The sequence below is a fragment of the Oncorhynchus mykiss genome, chromosome 1, assembly GCF_057628025.1.
Source record: "Oncorhynchus mykiss isolate SJ-2025 chromosome 1, ASM5762802v1, whole genome shotgun sequence".
Taxonomy (NCBI): domain Eukaryota; kingdom Metazoa; phylum Chordata; class Actinopteri; order Salmoniformes; family Salmonidae; genus Oncorhynchus; species Oncorhynchus mykiss.
The window spans coordinates 46,014,665-46,029,653 of NC_143022.1; the positions used below are offsets into that span (position 1 = coordinate 46,014,665).

At 44.3% G+C, this 14,989-nt stretch overlaps 1 protein-coding gene across 1 annotated transcript in view; it reads right to left on the reverse strand.

The window, feature by feature from the left end:
- Positions 1-14,989, reverse strand: part of LOC110523486 (G1/S-specific cyclin-D2) — a 209,178-nt gene that overhangs the window by 75,556 nt on the left and 118,633 nt on the right. The window contains exon 3 of the mRNA XM_090231929.1: positions 3,404-3,455. Coding sequence (XP_090088055.1) covers positions 3,404-3,455 — 52 coding nt within the window. The remainder of the gene's footprint in view (positions 1-3,403; positions 3,456-14,989) is intronic.

Here is a 14,989-nt window from a genome sequence, read left to right on the forward strand (position 1 = left end):
CCTCTGCCAGTCTCTTCCCACTCTGCCAGTCTCTTCCCCCTCTGCCAGTCTCTTCCCCTCTCTGCCAGTCTCTTCCCCCTCTGCCAGTCTCTTCTCCCTCTGCCAGTCTCTTCCCCCTCTGCCAGTCTCTTCCCCCTCTGCCAGTCTCTTCCCACTCTGCCAGTCTCTTCCCCCTCTGCCAGTCTCTTCCCCCTCTGCCAGTCTTTTCCCCCTCTGCCAGTCTCTTACCACTCTGCCAGTCTCTTCCCCCTCTGCCAGTCTCTTCCCCCTCTGCCAGTCTCTTCCCCCTCTGCCAGTCTCTTCCCACTCTGCCAGTCTCTTCCCCCTCTGCCAGTCTCTTCCCCCTCTGCCAGTCTCTTCCCACTCTGCCAGTCTCTTCCCCCTCTGCCAGTCTCTTCCCACTCTGCCAGTCTCTGCCAGTCTCTTCCCACTCTGCCAGTCCTATCCCCCTCTGCCAGTCCTATCCCCCTCTGCCAGTCTCTTCCCCCTCTGCCAGTCTCTTCCCCCTCTGCCAGTCTCTCCCCCCTCTGCCAGTAACTTCCCACTCTGCCAGTCTCTTCCCACTCTGCCAGTCTCTTCCCACTCTGCCAGTCTCTTCCCCCTCTGCCAGTCTCTTCCCCCTCTGCCAGTCTCTTCCCACTCTGCCAGTCTCTTCCCCCTCTGCCAGTCTCTTCCCACTCTGCCAGTCTCTTCCCACTCTGCCAGTCTCTTCCCCCTCTGCTAGTCTCTTCCCCCTCTGCCTCCCCTCTGTGTCTTAGCTCCCTGTCCAAGGTGGACCAACTACAAAGGGATGAGTATCACCCCATTCTGCTCTCATTCTCTCCTCACACTCATTGAATGGGGGATTTCCATTGTGAGAACCGATGTTCAACGGGAGCCCACCTAACCATGTCAAGACACACAGCGAAAACCCGCACTCACTTGTAAGCGCGCACAGCTGAGTGAGCGCCACGTCTTGGGCTAGGGTTATATGCTGTATGCATGTGCAGAGGCATGTCTTTGCTGAGAGAGAGAGAGAAAGATGGTTGTCGCTACACTGATCCAGGGGCGGCAGCTGTTATGGTGGTGGCGGAGGGACTGAGGGGTTGGTGGTGGCTGAGGCGGGATGAGGGGAAGACGGCAGCAGTTGCTCCAGACCCGACTGACGTGCACAACGAGCTACTCTTCCTCCTCCCTGTCTGTCTGGATCTAGTGCAGCCAGCAGGGCTGCAGAGGAGCAGATGTTTCCTTTATTTAGCCACCGAGCTACAGACAAACCGGGGGCTAACCTGGCAGACTGTCTGTCATTGATGACGTGGTACCAGAGTGTAGCTCGCGACGAGCAGCTAACAGAGGGGCCTTTTCTTGGTGCCGCTCATCCTGATCTTTTCTGGAACTCTGACTTTAGCACTGGATCCCGGAGTCAGGACTGAGATAACCAGAGAAAGATAGACAGGAAGGGAGACAGTCTGGCACAGTGGACCAGAGAAAATGATTTTAAAAAATATATAACGTTATACTGTTTAAATATATTTAAGCAGATTAAGCATTATGGTGTCTTAGAGGAGGCTTGCGTATGTCCAAAATGGCACAAATCTTCCAACTTCAATTCATTAGTCCTCAATTGCTTTAAAATGCAAATGTAAAATATATGTCAACAATTCTTTCTCCAAAGGACCCTTCTATGGATTACATCTTGTGAAAATCCCCCCAAAATCCCCTCCTCTGGGAGGAATCACCCAGTAGCGACTGCCCAGGGTGGCTGGTGTGGAATAGATAAGGGGGGGGTCCAGCACCCTGAGCTCAACCTCTGTTCTAGAGCCCTGGTCAGTCAGCTGTGGGGAGGCAGCAGCTGCAGAGACTAATCCGAAAACGAAACGTATCTGAGCACAAGTGTGCTAGCACATGTCCAAAGTGTCGAGTCACTCTGAGCAGAACCACTTCACTGAGGGATGACCTGACACACTGGGTGTCTGTCCTATGCCTCCATCCATAGACTCCTCATCTTAGGGTCCAAGAGAAATCCGGTTCCTCGCCAAGAGACTCAGGCAATGGTGTGATACTAGGAATGTGTCTGTTTGTCATGTTATGACCCAAAGACAAGCGGCAAATGTTTACTTAAACCTATCAGCTTGATACCCGGGCGAATGATTTAGCGACAAATTATTTCAGGACACTTCTATTTAAAGTGGATGGTTCTTGATGTATTGAAAAAGACTGTATAACTGCTGTATAACATCAAATGTTTAAAAAAAAAAAAGAGACATGAGAGTAGCGGATGGGACAGAAATCACCTGACCGCCATTTACAGGAAATAAAGCCTGTGGAGTTTCGGTGGTTTAGAAAGAAAGACACAGTGCTGGTATCAGATCATTTATGATAGTGAAAATGACAACAACATATGTGACCACTAATAGATTATCATATGACCTTTACCTTCAAAGTGGGCACTGGCTCCCATGCAATCCAGCCTCCGTGAAGACATGAAAAATTACACCGGTTGGCGAATCGGACTACTGTCATTGATCAATTGACCACCGACTGTGGAGTATCTGAAATGTTCTGCGGAGTCAAGAATTAGATCTCAGCGGGTATATAGATTGTGTTGAAATTCCTTTCTCGATTCATTAACTGTGTATACTAAAAGAATCTGCCGACAGCCACTATCGACTCGTGAACAAGTAGGCTTCGTGGAAATATGAAATAGTTATCTACTAACACTCGTGATATAAAGTGACAATCGAAAATACAGACAGTTTCATTTCTTATAGACACACTCATTGTTATTTCCAACAACGTTGCACATGAACAGAACTTTCCATCCCTGTAGATAGAAGACTAGAACCACCATAAGTGATCACAGATATAAAGATCTATACGAAAGCTCTTGAACCTCATTCCTAAGGGCAAGACAGACAAGCAGGAGAGACTGGTTTCAATCAAAACAACAGTGCAGAAACAGCCTTCCCCAATCTATAGTCAACGATACGAGGTGGTATCTAAGAATACTGAATACTCAGTGTATACTCTGGGAAGTAGAATGACACACGTGCACTAGAGTACGTGCACACAAAAACACACACAAAAACACACACACACACACACACACACACACTCTCACACACACACACACACACACACTTTATTATATCCTGTATCATCTACACCTCTCGTATACTACTACAGTCTGGTGTTTAAGGATATTCTATTTCTCAGATGGTCATCAAATTGCCAGAGAGAATCCGCAGATACAGGGAATCTTTCTTATACTTCTTCCTTACAGCACAACACATGCATCATGCCCCCAAAAAGCCCAAGATCTTGCTGTGCTACAATGTCTTCATTGAAAACAGTAGCCTTCCCATGTGAAAGCAGCACCTCAAATGTACAACGTAAACCACAAGAGCTAAGAGTTAAGTCTTACCTGAGATGAGCCACACCCGACCAACCACCATTCCTGACTTGCTCCAACGCTCCTAGAACAACAAACACAAAGACACCATTAAATAAACTGAGTGACAGCCATCTTATAAACTCCAAGAAAGTACTGCTCAAACTTAGTTTACTATTCTCAAGACTTTGTATCTGAGGAATCAAATCAATCAGACTGATGACGTTGACTGCATGGAAAGTCCTATTCCTCTGGGGGAAAAAAAACTCAACATGCAACAGATTCAACGATTTTACTGAGTTACAGTTCATATAAGGAAATCAGTCAATTGGAATAAATTCATTAGGCCCTAATCTATGGATTTCACATGACTAGAGTGGACCTGGGAGGGCATAGGCCCACCCACTGGGGAGCCAGGCCTAGCTAACCAGAAGGAGTTTTTCGCCACAAAAGTTTTTTTTTATTTCAGACAGAAATACTCCTCAGTTATATCAGCTGTCCGGGTGGCTGGTCTCAGATGATCCCGCAGGTGAAGTGGAGGTCCTGGGCTTTATACACCGGGTACCAGTACCGAGTCGATGTGCAGGGGTACGAGGTAATGGAGGTAGATATGTACACATAGATAGGGATAAAGTGACTAGGCAACAGGATACATGTGTGCACAAACTTAGAGAGAAATAAGCTTTTTGTGCGTATGGAACATTTCTGGGGTCTTTTATTTCAGCTCATGAAACATGGGACCAACCCTTTACATGCTGCGTGTATATTTTTGTTCAGTATAATTGGAATTCCCCAGTAGTCTACTGACTTTTCAGAGTCATCATACCTGTAAATTCCCTGTGTGGGTGACTGGGAGCTCATGTGTTCACACAATTACACAATCTGGATCTGAAGAACAGTGTTTTAGCCTGTGTAACTGTGATATGGCTGAATGCTCAAACCCAAAATCAAATCAAATCAAATCAAATTTATTTTATATAGCCCTTCGTACATCAGCTGATATCTCAAAGTGCTGTACAGAAACCCAGCCTAAAACCCCAAACAGCAAGCAATGCAGGTGAAGAAGCACGGTGAAGGTGAAGAAGCAAACCCAACCCATCTAGTTTACCGTTTTTGAACGAGGCATCGACTTACGCAAGAACAGAGATGCATTCATTACGCACCAAACGGAAGAAAACGGACACAAACAGGGTGGCACTACCTGAACTTAACATTCGTTTTCATTTTACATTAGTCCCTATATGAATATGACCCTGATTAAGAAGGACAAGCCATCATTCTATACGTTTCAAACTGTCCAGATTCTACAAGGTTTATTTTAAGACTCAAAAGACATTCAACTGATGTTACAAGAATGTTCCCAGAACACTTTTCCACTGCGGGGCCGTGCCGTGAATATCACAGTTCCTATTTCATTTCCACTTGATTCCTGGAACCGAGTGAGATATTCAGCCTCGTTTGATACCTGGTACTGACCTCTCGAACCAAGTAGTCCAGGTGGGTGGGGTTACAAATGGCCGTACTCAACGATTAGTCTCACGCAAATTACGTCACAGTGTCACGTATGTTAATCCTCATGCACTCGTCACTGGCGTATTTTTTTTTTTTACAAGAGAAGGCAAATCTAACATGATGACGCCCCATCAGCGAAGATCAGCACTGTAATACATTGTTTTTTTTCTAGCTAGCTACCAACGTCTTTAGCGAAGCTAGCTGTAGCGGGTGAGAGTGAACACTGTACAAGACATGAACCAGAGTCGATAACTTGTCATATAAACATCCATGGAAGGCCAATGCCGTGAACATAGTTACCTGTTTGATGTTGGCCGGAGTATCTGACTTATACAAACAACTCCGAAAGGCTCTTCTGTCAACATTCTTGCAACATCAAAGGAATGCTTTTTGCACCCAGATACAATCAAATCTGAAAGTCAGTTTGAGTGTTTTAGGAACCAATCTCTTGTCATAATCCCACAATGTTCGCACAACCTAAATAAATATTCTGTGAACCTTTAAAGAACAGATTAAATGTGTTCTGGGAACGTTCTTGCAATATCAGTTGGGTGTGTTTTGCATCCTGAATGGAACATTATGGAATCATCCGCACATCTGGACAGTTTTTGTGTTTTGGGAACAAATCTTTTTGTCCACACAATGTTCACACCATAGTGTTCTTCCCCACAGTGATCAGTTTATCTGGGCCGGCGATTTGATTTATATATTTTTATTTAAGTCAGTTAAGAACAAATTATTATTTACAATGACGGCCTACCGGGGAACAGTGGGTTAACTGCCTTGTTCAGGGGCAGAACAGCAGATTTTTACCATGTCAGCTCGGGGTTTCGGTTACATTCGGGTTACTGGCCCAACGCTCTAACCACCAGGCTACCTACCGCGATGCCTCAGGTCCTCCAACCAAAACAGGTCAGCGAGCTAAGCTTACATCCGAAAGTTAATGCCCCCAATCCATCGCAGGAGGAGGAGAGAAGGAGGAAGAGGAGCTTAATTGAACAGTAAGACCAGGTTCACTTCACCTGGAAGGAATGCAAGGTGTGGGAGAGGGAAGGAGGGAAGGAGGGAAGGAGGGAAGGAGGGAAGGAGAGAGGGGTGATGTATCATGAAAGCCAGTGAGATGTGAAGTTGTCAAAACAGATTTATTTTCAAACAAAGTGAATATAAAGTGCGAACACAAAGATCTTCAATAGGCAACGGGCACTAATAGATCCCACAACTTCAAGAGTCAGGAAATGGGATAAGATAAATGGTGAGGGGGACATCTAGAATTTAAGTCCCTCCATTGTCCCAGCTCCCTTTTTAAAACGTCTTCTATTATTTAGAAATGTCTTTGAAATCTGAGCACTTGGCAAAGCATTATTGGTTATAAAGCAACTCTCTGTACTTTACAACTCTTTTCAGGGCCGCAGGTTGGGGAACCCTGGCCTACAGGGAGGAGGTCAGAGACCTAGCAGTGTAGTGCCAGGACAACAACCTCTCCCTCAACGTCGGTAAGACAAAGCTGATCGTGGATTACAAGGAACACAGGTGGAGAGCATCAAGTTCCTTGGTGTTCACATCACTAAGGTACTATCATTGTCCACACACACCAATGGGTCCTCTGATCCTCAAAAATTTCTACAGCTGCACCATAGAGTACCACAGTATCAGTCAAATTACCCAGAAAACCTAGCGGTCAAACAGGGAAATGGTTCTAATCGCTTTTCCGCCATTCATTTTTCCCATAGGGTTTTTCAGAAGTTCCGTGTAGGCTTACCCTGGCGTGATGTTTTGATAATCATGTAAATCTCTCTAGGACAAGGTAACTCCCTGCCACCCAGGACCTCTATACCAGGCGGTGTCAGAGGAAAGCCCTAAAAAGATTGTCCAAAGCTCCAGCCACCAAGTCATACAATGTTCTCTCTGCTACCACATGGTAAGCGGTACCAACATACCAAGTCTGGAACCAACAGGGCCCTTAACAGCTTCTACCCCCCAAGACATCAGACTGCTAAATAGTTAGTTAATTGGTCCGGGTAGCTATTGGTTAACTATCTACAATGACCCTTTTTGCACTAACTCTTTAGACTCATCACATACGTTGCTGTTTACTATCTATTATGTATCCTGTTGCCTAGTCACTTTATCACTATCTATGTGTACATATCTACCTCAATTACCTCGTACCCCTGCACATCGACTCGGTACTAGTACCCGGTGTATAAAGCCAAGTTATCGTCACGCATTGTGCATTTATTACTTGAGTTATTATTTTACTTTTTTTCTCTCTGCATTGTTGGAAAGGGCCCGTAGGTAAGCATTTCATCGTTAGTCTACACCTGTTGTTTACGAAGCATGTGACAAATACAATTTCATTTTATTTGAACTTCGTTGTTGAGGAAAATGTTTTACTTACTACGACTGTGATATTTTAAGATGAATGCACACACTGTAAGTCACTCTGACTTTAGTGCCTCCTAAATTACTAAAATGCTGTAAACAATGCTGTGAACAATGCTGTGAACGATGCTGTGAACAATGCTGTGAACAATGCTGTGAACAATGCTGTGAACGATGCTGTGAACAATGCTGTGAACAATGCTGTGAACAATGCTGTGAACGATGCTGTGAACGATGCTGTGAACAATGCTGTGAACGATGCTGTGAACAAGGCTGTGAACAATGCTGTGAACAATGCTGTGAACAATGCTGTGAACGATGCTGTGAACAATGCTGTGAACAATGCTGTGAACAATGCTGTGAACTAATTTTCCCCAATCCTCATTCTCTGGGCCCCTCATCTCTAAACGAAGAGATCAAGACAGCTCTACTTTATCAGGGTGACTGGAATGTCGCTCTCTTCTGTTTTTGGTGTGTGTCTAACGCAATGCCATATGTCTAACGCAATGTTATCCAGGTGGATATCAATAAAGACGGTGTGCTTCAGGTAGAATCCCCCCACCGTTTCTGAAGCCTAATCTCTCTATTGAAGCAGCTGCATTGATTTGTGATTGGTACAAAGGCTGAGTAAACAGCTCGGCCAATGCCACCCAAGGAAGGACTGGAAGTGACTCCGCAGTCAAGTGCTTTAGTCTCCTTTCGGATTTGTTTGGAGAAGGGTTTGCTTATCCATTCTATCCATTCAGACCCTGCTAACTGGCTGCATCAGTGGATTAACAGAGTTCTGGATCTCCTCTGGATCTTTGTCTGGGCTTTTTGTTTGTGGCCCTGTTAGAATTCCCCCCCTGTTTTTGTCTCTCTCCGCTGTTGTCAAGCAGATGTTCTCTCTCTGTGGTCAAGAGACACACACTGAGACACGCACGCTGAGACACACACACTAAGGCAGGCACCCAGCCACGCACGCACCCACCCACACCCACCCACACACCGAGACTGCTTTGATGGCAAAGTTTCAGCTCATCAAGGAGGGTAGTGTAGGGGCAGTAAAAACAAATGGCAGGAGAAAGAGAAAGGTAGAGGAAAGCAGAGGTAGCCACTAAGGACATGCCACATTCCTCTCCTGTTTTTGCAGTCTCTTGTATCCTTTTGTTCTATGAGAGTGAGCGTTGAGCGTTGACATGGGGTGAGATGAGCCACATGTTCTGGTCAGTCAGAGAGAGAGAATGAGAGAGACAGAGAGAGAAAGACAGAGAGAAAGAGAGAGAGAGAGGGACAGACAGAGAGGGAGAGAGGGACAAAGACAGAGAGGGAGAGAGGGGGGGAGGGGGATAGAGAGAGAGAGAAAGAGGGTGAGAAAGAAAGTGAGAGAATGGAAAAGAGAGAGAGAGAGAGAGAGAGAGAGAGACCACTGAGCGGGACGAAAGAGTGGAGGTGTGGAGTTCCGATCCGTGGCCCCACAGAGTGCCTGGCCTCCACTAAACCATACAGCCATCAACATCCTTCACAGGCCACTTAGGCTGACACCTGCACTGACAGCTCCGTCAACTAACTACAGCCCGGAGGGTGGGAACACATGCCGAGACAGGAAGTGGACGGTCAGACAGGTCAGAGGGGGTCACCAGAGGTCAACAGAAGTCAGCAGATACAGTGTCTAAGAGCATGACACATACTGTAGGTGGCCAGGTATTGGAGATGTTTTTACAGGCATCGGGTAGTAACAGGTGGGTTGGGTTCATTTCTCACTCATTCTGTCGATTTCACGTACTGTCACACACACATCTATACAAGAGCAGGCAGGTGCAAGGTACCCAGGATGAAAACGCCTCACAGTTAATGAAACGTTCAATGTTTCAATAATGTTTTATTGCATGATGGGACATAGACGCAAGAAGAAATTATACAACGAGCAAAGTGATGATGCTGTATGTGACTGCTTTGAAAGTATGTGCACGGGTGATCAGGGGTGTATTCATTCGGTTGATTCTGTTGCAAAACCTTTCTTAAACAGAAGCAAACGGAACATAAGAGGGAATTTGTGAATTTGTCCGATAGAAACTCTTGTTTTTGTTGCAAAATGGAAAGTTTTGCAACTGTTTGGACAAATGATTACATCCCAGATCAGCTCGATGCAGGCAAGTGTGTGCTAGGCTGTATTGTGTCACTGTCTGTCACCTTGATTACTTCAACTTGTCTCTCGACCTGTGCACCTACACTGGGCGAAAAGGGTAAATATCAGGGGATATCTTTATCTATATATTTCCCGGATATTTGACATTTGGAGTAGATATGCTCCAGATACGCATGTCCTTAATGTCATAGGGTATTATGCTGCATAATGGGAGTTTCTACATGTACCTCTGAAATCTTCCCGCTATTGTATGAGTCCAGGGAGATATCTGGGACGAGATATGGTCAGGACACGCACCTGATGTGCGTGCACCCACTTACATTTTTGTTGAATATTCTAACTCCGGAAAGGGTATGTGTCAACACGCTGACATATCTAAGTCTTTACACTTATGCTTGAACGAATCCACATATTTTCAGAAATGTATCATATCTGTATTGCCTGATAATTTACAAATGTTAATTTCAATAGATATCCTCACATGATATGTGAATTATAGATATGTTTCTATTCATCCCCGTATGTCTGATCAAAAACGGGCAAAGTCCGGCTCATGAAATGTCCAGCGGCCAAATTATTTGACCCGTTCAGCCGCCAAAACCCATTGTGCTTCTTCATTTGAAGGTGACATATCTGAGCAGACATTGCACCATATTCAGAAGTAGGCTATACAATGGACAGAAAGGTAAACATTGTCATATTTAATCCAAGTTGCTATTTCCAATCTCTGCTATTTCTGTTTTAAAAAATGCAGCACAGCAAATCCAGAGCTCCAATCAGAACACGTTTTCAGGAAATATGCAAAAAAAAGTCTAATCTTTGCAAAAATGGTTCATTTATTTGACAGAAAATAAAAGTAGCACACCCCCAGTAACCCATCCCTAGGGCTGTGGCGGTAATGACAGGTTGTCCGCCGGTTAATGTCATGCAAATGACTGCCAGTCTCTCGCGGTAATTGACCGTTAATTAACATAAACACGTTTAACATCTCCAGGCCTCCACGCATACAAGCCGCTGATGTGTGCCTTTGGAACATCGACATTATAAAAAGTCTAATAAATCCATTTAACATAGACCATCACAATAAATCCATTATTTTATTTAGGCAGGCCTAAATAAACATTATGATATGAATAAAATGTATTTCAGTAGAACAGAATATGAGTTGGCCTACTGTATGTTATCTGGCTATGCGCCATGCTATAGGCTGTAGGCTAGGTCATTTAGCAGACAAGGTATGCTTATACAATGCATTCAGAAAGTATTCAGACCCTTTGTCTTTTTCTCCATTTTGTTACGTTACAGCCTTATTCTAAAATTGATTAAATAAATAAAAAATCCTAATCAATCTACACACAATACCCCACAATGACAAAGCAAAAACAGGTTTTTAGAATGTTTGCAAATTTATAAAATATAAAAACAGATATACCTTATTTACATAAGTATTCGGACCCTTTGCTATGACACTAGAAATTGAGCTCAGGTGCATCCTGTTTCCATTGATCATCCTTGAGATGTTTCTACAACTTGATTGGAGTCCACCTGTGGTAAATTCAATTGATTCGACATGATTTGGAAAGGCACACACCTGTCTATATAAGATCCAACAGTTGACAGTGCATGTCAGAGCAAAAACCAAGCCATGAGGTTGAAGGAATTGTCCGTAGAGCTCAGAGACAGGATTGTGTCAAAGTACAGACCTTTGGCAGGGCACCCAAAACTTTCTGCAGCATTGAAGGTCCCCATGAACATGAAGAGGGGGAAAAAAGTATATCATTTGTATGTACTAGAAAAGCGAATGAAGGCCGCTTTCCCTCAGTTTGGGTAGGCTAGTCCAGTTTTAGGCTATAAAACTGGAGTAGAATAGAGTAGCAGCTGGGATCCTCCTCTTATTAGTGGCAATCATCAAAACTCTGCTTTCTCACTGGATTGTATATAGAAATCTCTGGGCTTGCAACAATAATTATTTACAATTTTTTTAATGTGTTCACAGTTTTTTTAAAATTATTATTATTGCTAGGTATTACTGCACTGTTGGGAGCTAGAAACACAAGCATTTCCCTGCACCTGCGATAACATCTGCAAATCTGGGTACGTGACCAATAAACTTTGATTTGATTATTTCACCCCACGCATCAACCACTGTTTGAGGTACATGCAGCCTCTCTCTGGGTGACAGGTGATATTCCGTCCAAACTGTATGCCATGGGCTCTCCAACCCTGTTCCTGAAGCTACCCAGTGCTTAATTTGGGAAACCAAGTCAAATTTTTTCGGGAACATCGATAGTAACATGTTTTCACAACAAAACATATTTCATTAAATTGTTGACAGTCCCGTCCTCTGCGCGATCCAGAAAGTAATGAAGGTGAGAGAGGAGTTGGAAACGCACATTGGTGAGATGTTCTGTAGCTAAAGGTAATGTGTCAGCCTATTAATTACTAGGCTATTCAACATCAAAATACAAATTCACTATAAATGTAGGCTAACTCTGTAAGAAACCCTGCACAATCAATGAACCAAAGGCATTGCCTAGTCCTATATGTTCTCTCCCAGACTCATGGATAGAACGTTTGGAGCATAGCATACAAGTCAATCCAGTATGCACAATAATACAGTCTACAATACAGTCTACACTCAAAGGCGATTACTAGAACTAGGCTAGAACAATTATGTACCAAAGACATCTTAAATCCTTTTTAAAAAGGGTTTTCTGCCATGTGTAATATATGGTAGGCTATTAGGCGATGTATTGTATAACAACACAATCATTCTTTTAAATATTTATTTTGGCATGGGCTCATATATAGGCGTCATCAAAAGCTCTAATATGCATATGGGGGTTTTGAATTATACATCACCATGGAAAGTGCTCTCCATTTCGTTGTGTTTGGCTTTGAAACAACATCCACAATGACCATGTTTCCACTCAGTATCAACCTGCTCTTGAACTTCTTTCTTCAAATTGATCATCACAGTTAAGTGAGTTATAAAAGCACATACTGTTTTGATGATAAGTGTTTGATGTGATTTTCTATTGCATTTGCATTGATGTCGGAGTGGTTAGAGGGACAATAGAGCCCTGACTACCAGAACATTAGGTAGGACCTGACGGAGGGACAACAGAGCCCTAAGTACCAGACCATTAGGACCTGATGGAGGGACAATAGAGCCCTGAGTACCAGGCCATTAGTGACCCAACGGTCATTTGCGAGTTGGATACCAACAACGCATGTCCAGAGTGCATAAGAGGAGATTACAGTGAATCAACGATCACGTGGAATTGAACTACCACTCATGACTGCTGATGTGGTGGTAATACCGTCACTGCAACAGCCCTATCCCTGCCTGCCCTGTTTGTTAACATGGACCATACGATGGGTGCAGATTGAATCCTCAGTGGCGATCCCTCGCAGTCCAGACCGAATGTGGTGGTAGCGTTGGTCTGTGATCCACTCCAAACTGTCTAAATTATTATTTCAGATATTGCAAGAAAATATAGTTATTTCATATAACCATACCACAAGGTAGCTACTATACCTGCTTCACTCATGACGAGAAAACAAACTGGAACTAGCTAGTACGACAAGTTGCTATTTCGTTAGCTAGCTAGTTAGCTAACGAATCCTCCTCTGTTCATCTGGGATGTAGAGGTTAACCCAGGTCCTGCAGTCCCCAGCACCACTCCCAATCCCCAGGTGCTCTCATTTGTTGACTTCTGTAACCATAAAAGCCTTGGTTTCATGTTAACATTAGAAGCACACTCCACCAACCCTGATGTCCTAACCGTGTCTGAATCATGGCTTAGGAAGGCCATCAAAAATCCTGAAATTTCCCTCCCTAACTATAACATCTTCCGACAAGATAGAACTGCCAAAGGGGGTGGAGTTGCAATCTACTGCAGAGAAAGCCTGCAGAGTTCTGTCATACTATCCAGGTCTGTGCCCAAACAATTCGAGCTTCTACTCTTAAAAATCCACCTTTCCAGAAACAAGTCTCGCACCGTTGCCGCTTGTTATAGACCCCCTTCAGCCCCCAGTTGTGCCCTGGACACCATATGTGAAATGATTGCCCCCCATCTATCTTCAGAGTTTGTACTGTTAGGTGACCTAAACTGGGACATGCTTAACACCCCGGCCGTCCTACAATCTAAGCTAGATGCTCTCAATCTCACACAAATTATTAAAGAACCTACCAGGTACAACTTGCCCTCTAAATACACTTCTGCTGTCTTCAACCTGGATCTCAGCAATCACTGCCTCATTACCTGCGTGCGTAATGGGTCCGCGGTCAACTAACACCCCTCATCACTGTCAAAAGCTCCCTAAAACACTTCAGAGAGCAGGCCTTTCTAATTGACCTGGCCCGGGTATCCTGGAAGGATATTGATCTCATCCCGTCAGTAGAGGATGCCTGGTTGCTGTTTAAAAGTGCTTTCCTCGCCATCTTAAATAAGCATGCCTCATTCAAAAAATGTAGAACTAAGAACAGATATAGCCCTTGGTTCACCCCAGACTTGACTGCCCTTGACCAGCACAAAAACATCATGTGGTGTTCTGCATTATCATCAAATAGCCCCTGCGATGTGCAACTTTTCAGGGAAGTCAGAAACCAATATAGTCAGTCAGTTAGGAAAGCTAAAGATATGTTTATCAAATAGAAATGTGCATCTTGTAACACTAATTCCAAAAAGTTTTTGGACACTGTAAAGTCCATGGAGAATAAGAGCACCTCCTCCCAGCTGCCCACTGCACTGAGGTTGACACTGTCACCACCGATAAATCTACGATAATTGATCATTTCAATAAGCATTTTCTACGGCTGGCCATGCTTTCCACCTGGCTGCCCCTACCCTGGCAAACAGCTCAGCAGCCCCCGCTTCTCCTTCACCCAAATCCAGAGAGCTGATGTTCTGAAAGAGCTGCAAAAATCTGGATCCCTACAAATTAGCTGGGCTAGACAACCTGGACCCGCTTTCTCTAAAATTATCCACCGAAATTGTTGCAACCCCTATTACTAGCCTGTTCAACCTCTCTTTTGTATCGTCTGAGATCCCCAAAGATTGGAAAGCTGCCGCGGTCATCCCCCTATTCAAAGGGGGAGACACTCTAGACCCACACTGTTATAGACCTATATCCATCTTGCCCTGCCTTTCTAAAATCTTCGAAAGGCAAGTTAACAAACAGATCATCGACCATTTCGAATCCCACTGTACCTTCTCCACTATACAATCTGGTTTCCGAGCTGATCATGGGTGCACCTCAGCCATGCTCAAGGTCCTAAATGATATCATAACCGCCATCGATAAAAGACAGTACTGTGCAGCCGTCTTCATCGACCTGGCCAAGGCTTTCGACTCGGTCAATCACCGCAATCTTATCGGCAGACTCAATAGCCTTGGTTTCTCAAATGACTGCCTCGCCTGGTTCACCAACTACTTCTCAGATAGAGTTCAGTGTGTCAATTCGGAGGGCCTGTTGTCCGGACCTCTGGCAGTCTCTATGTGGGTGCCACAAGGTTCAATTCTCGGGACAACTATTTTATCATTATATATCAATGATGTCGCTCTTGCTGCTAGTGATTCTCTGATCCACCT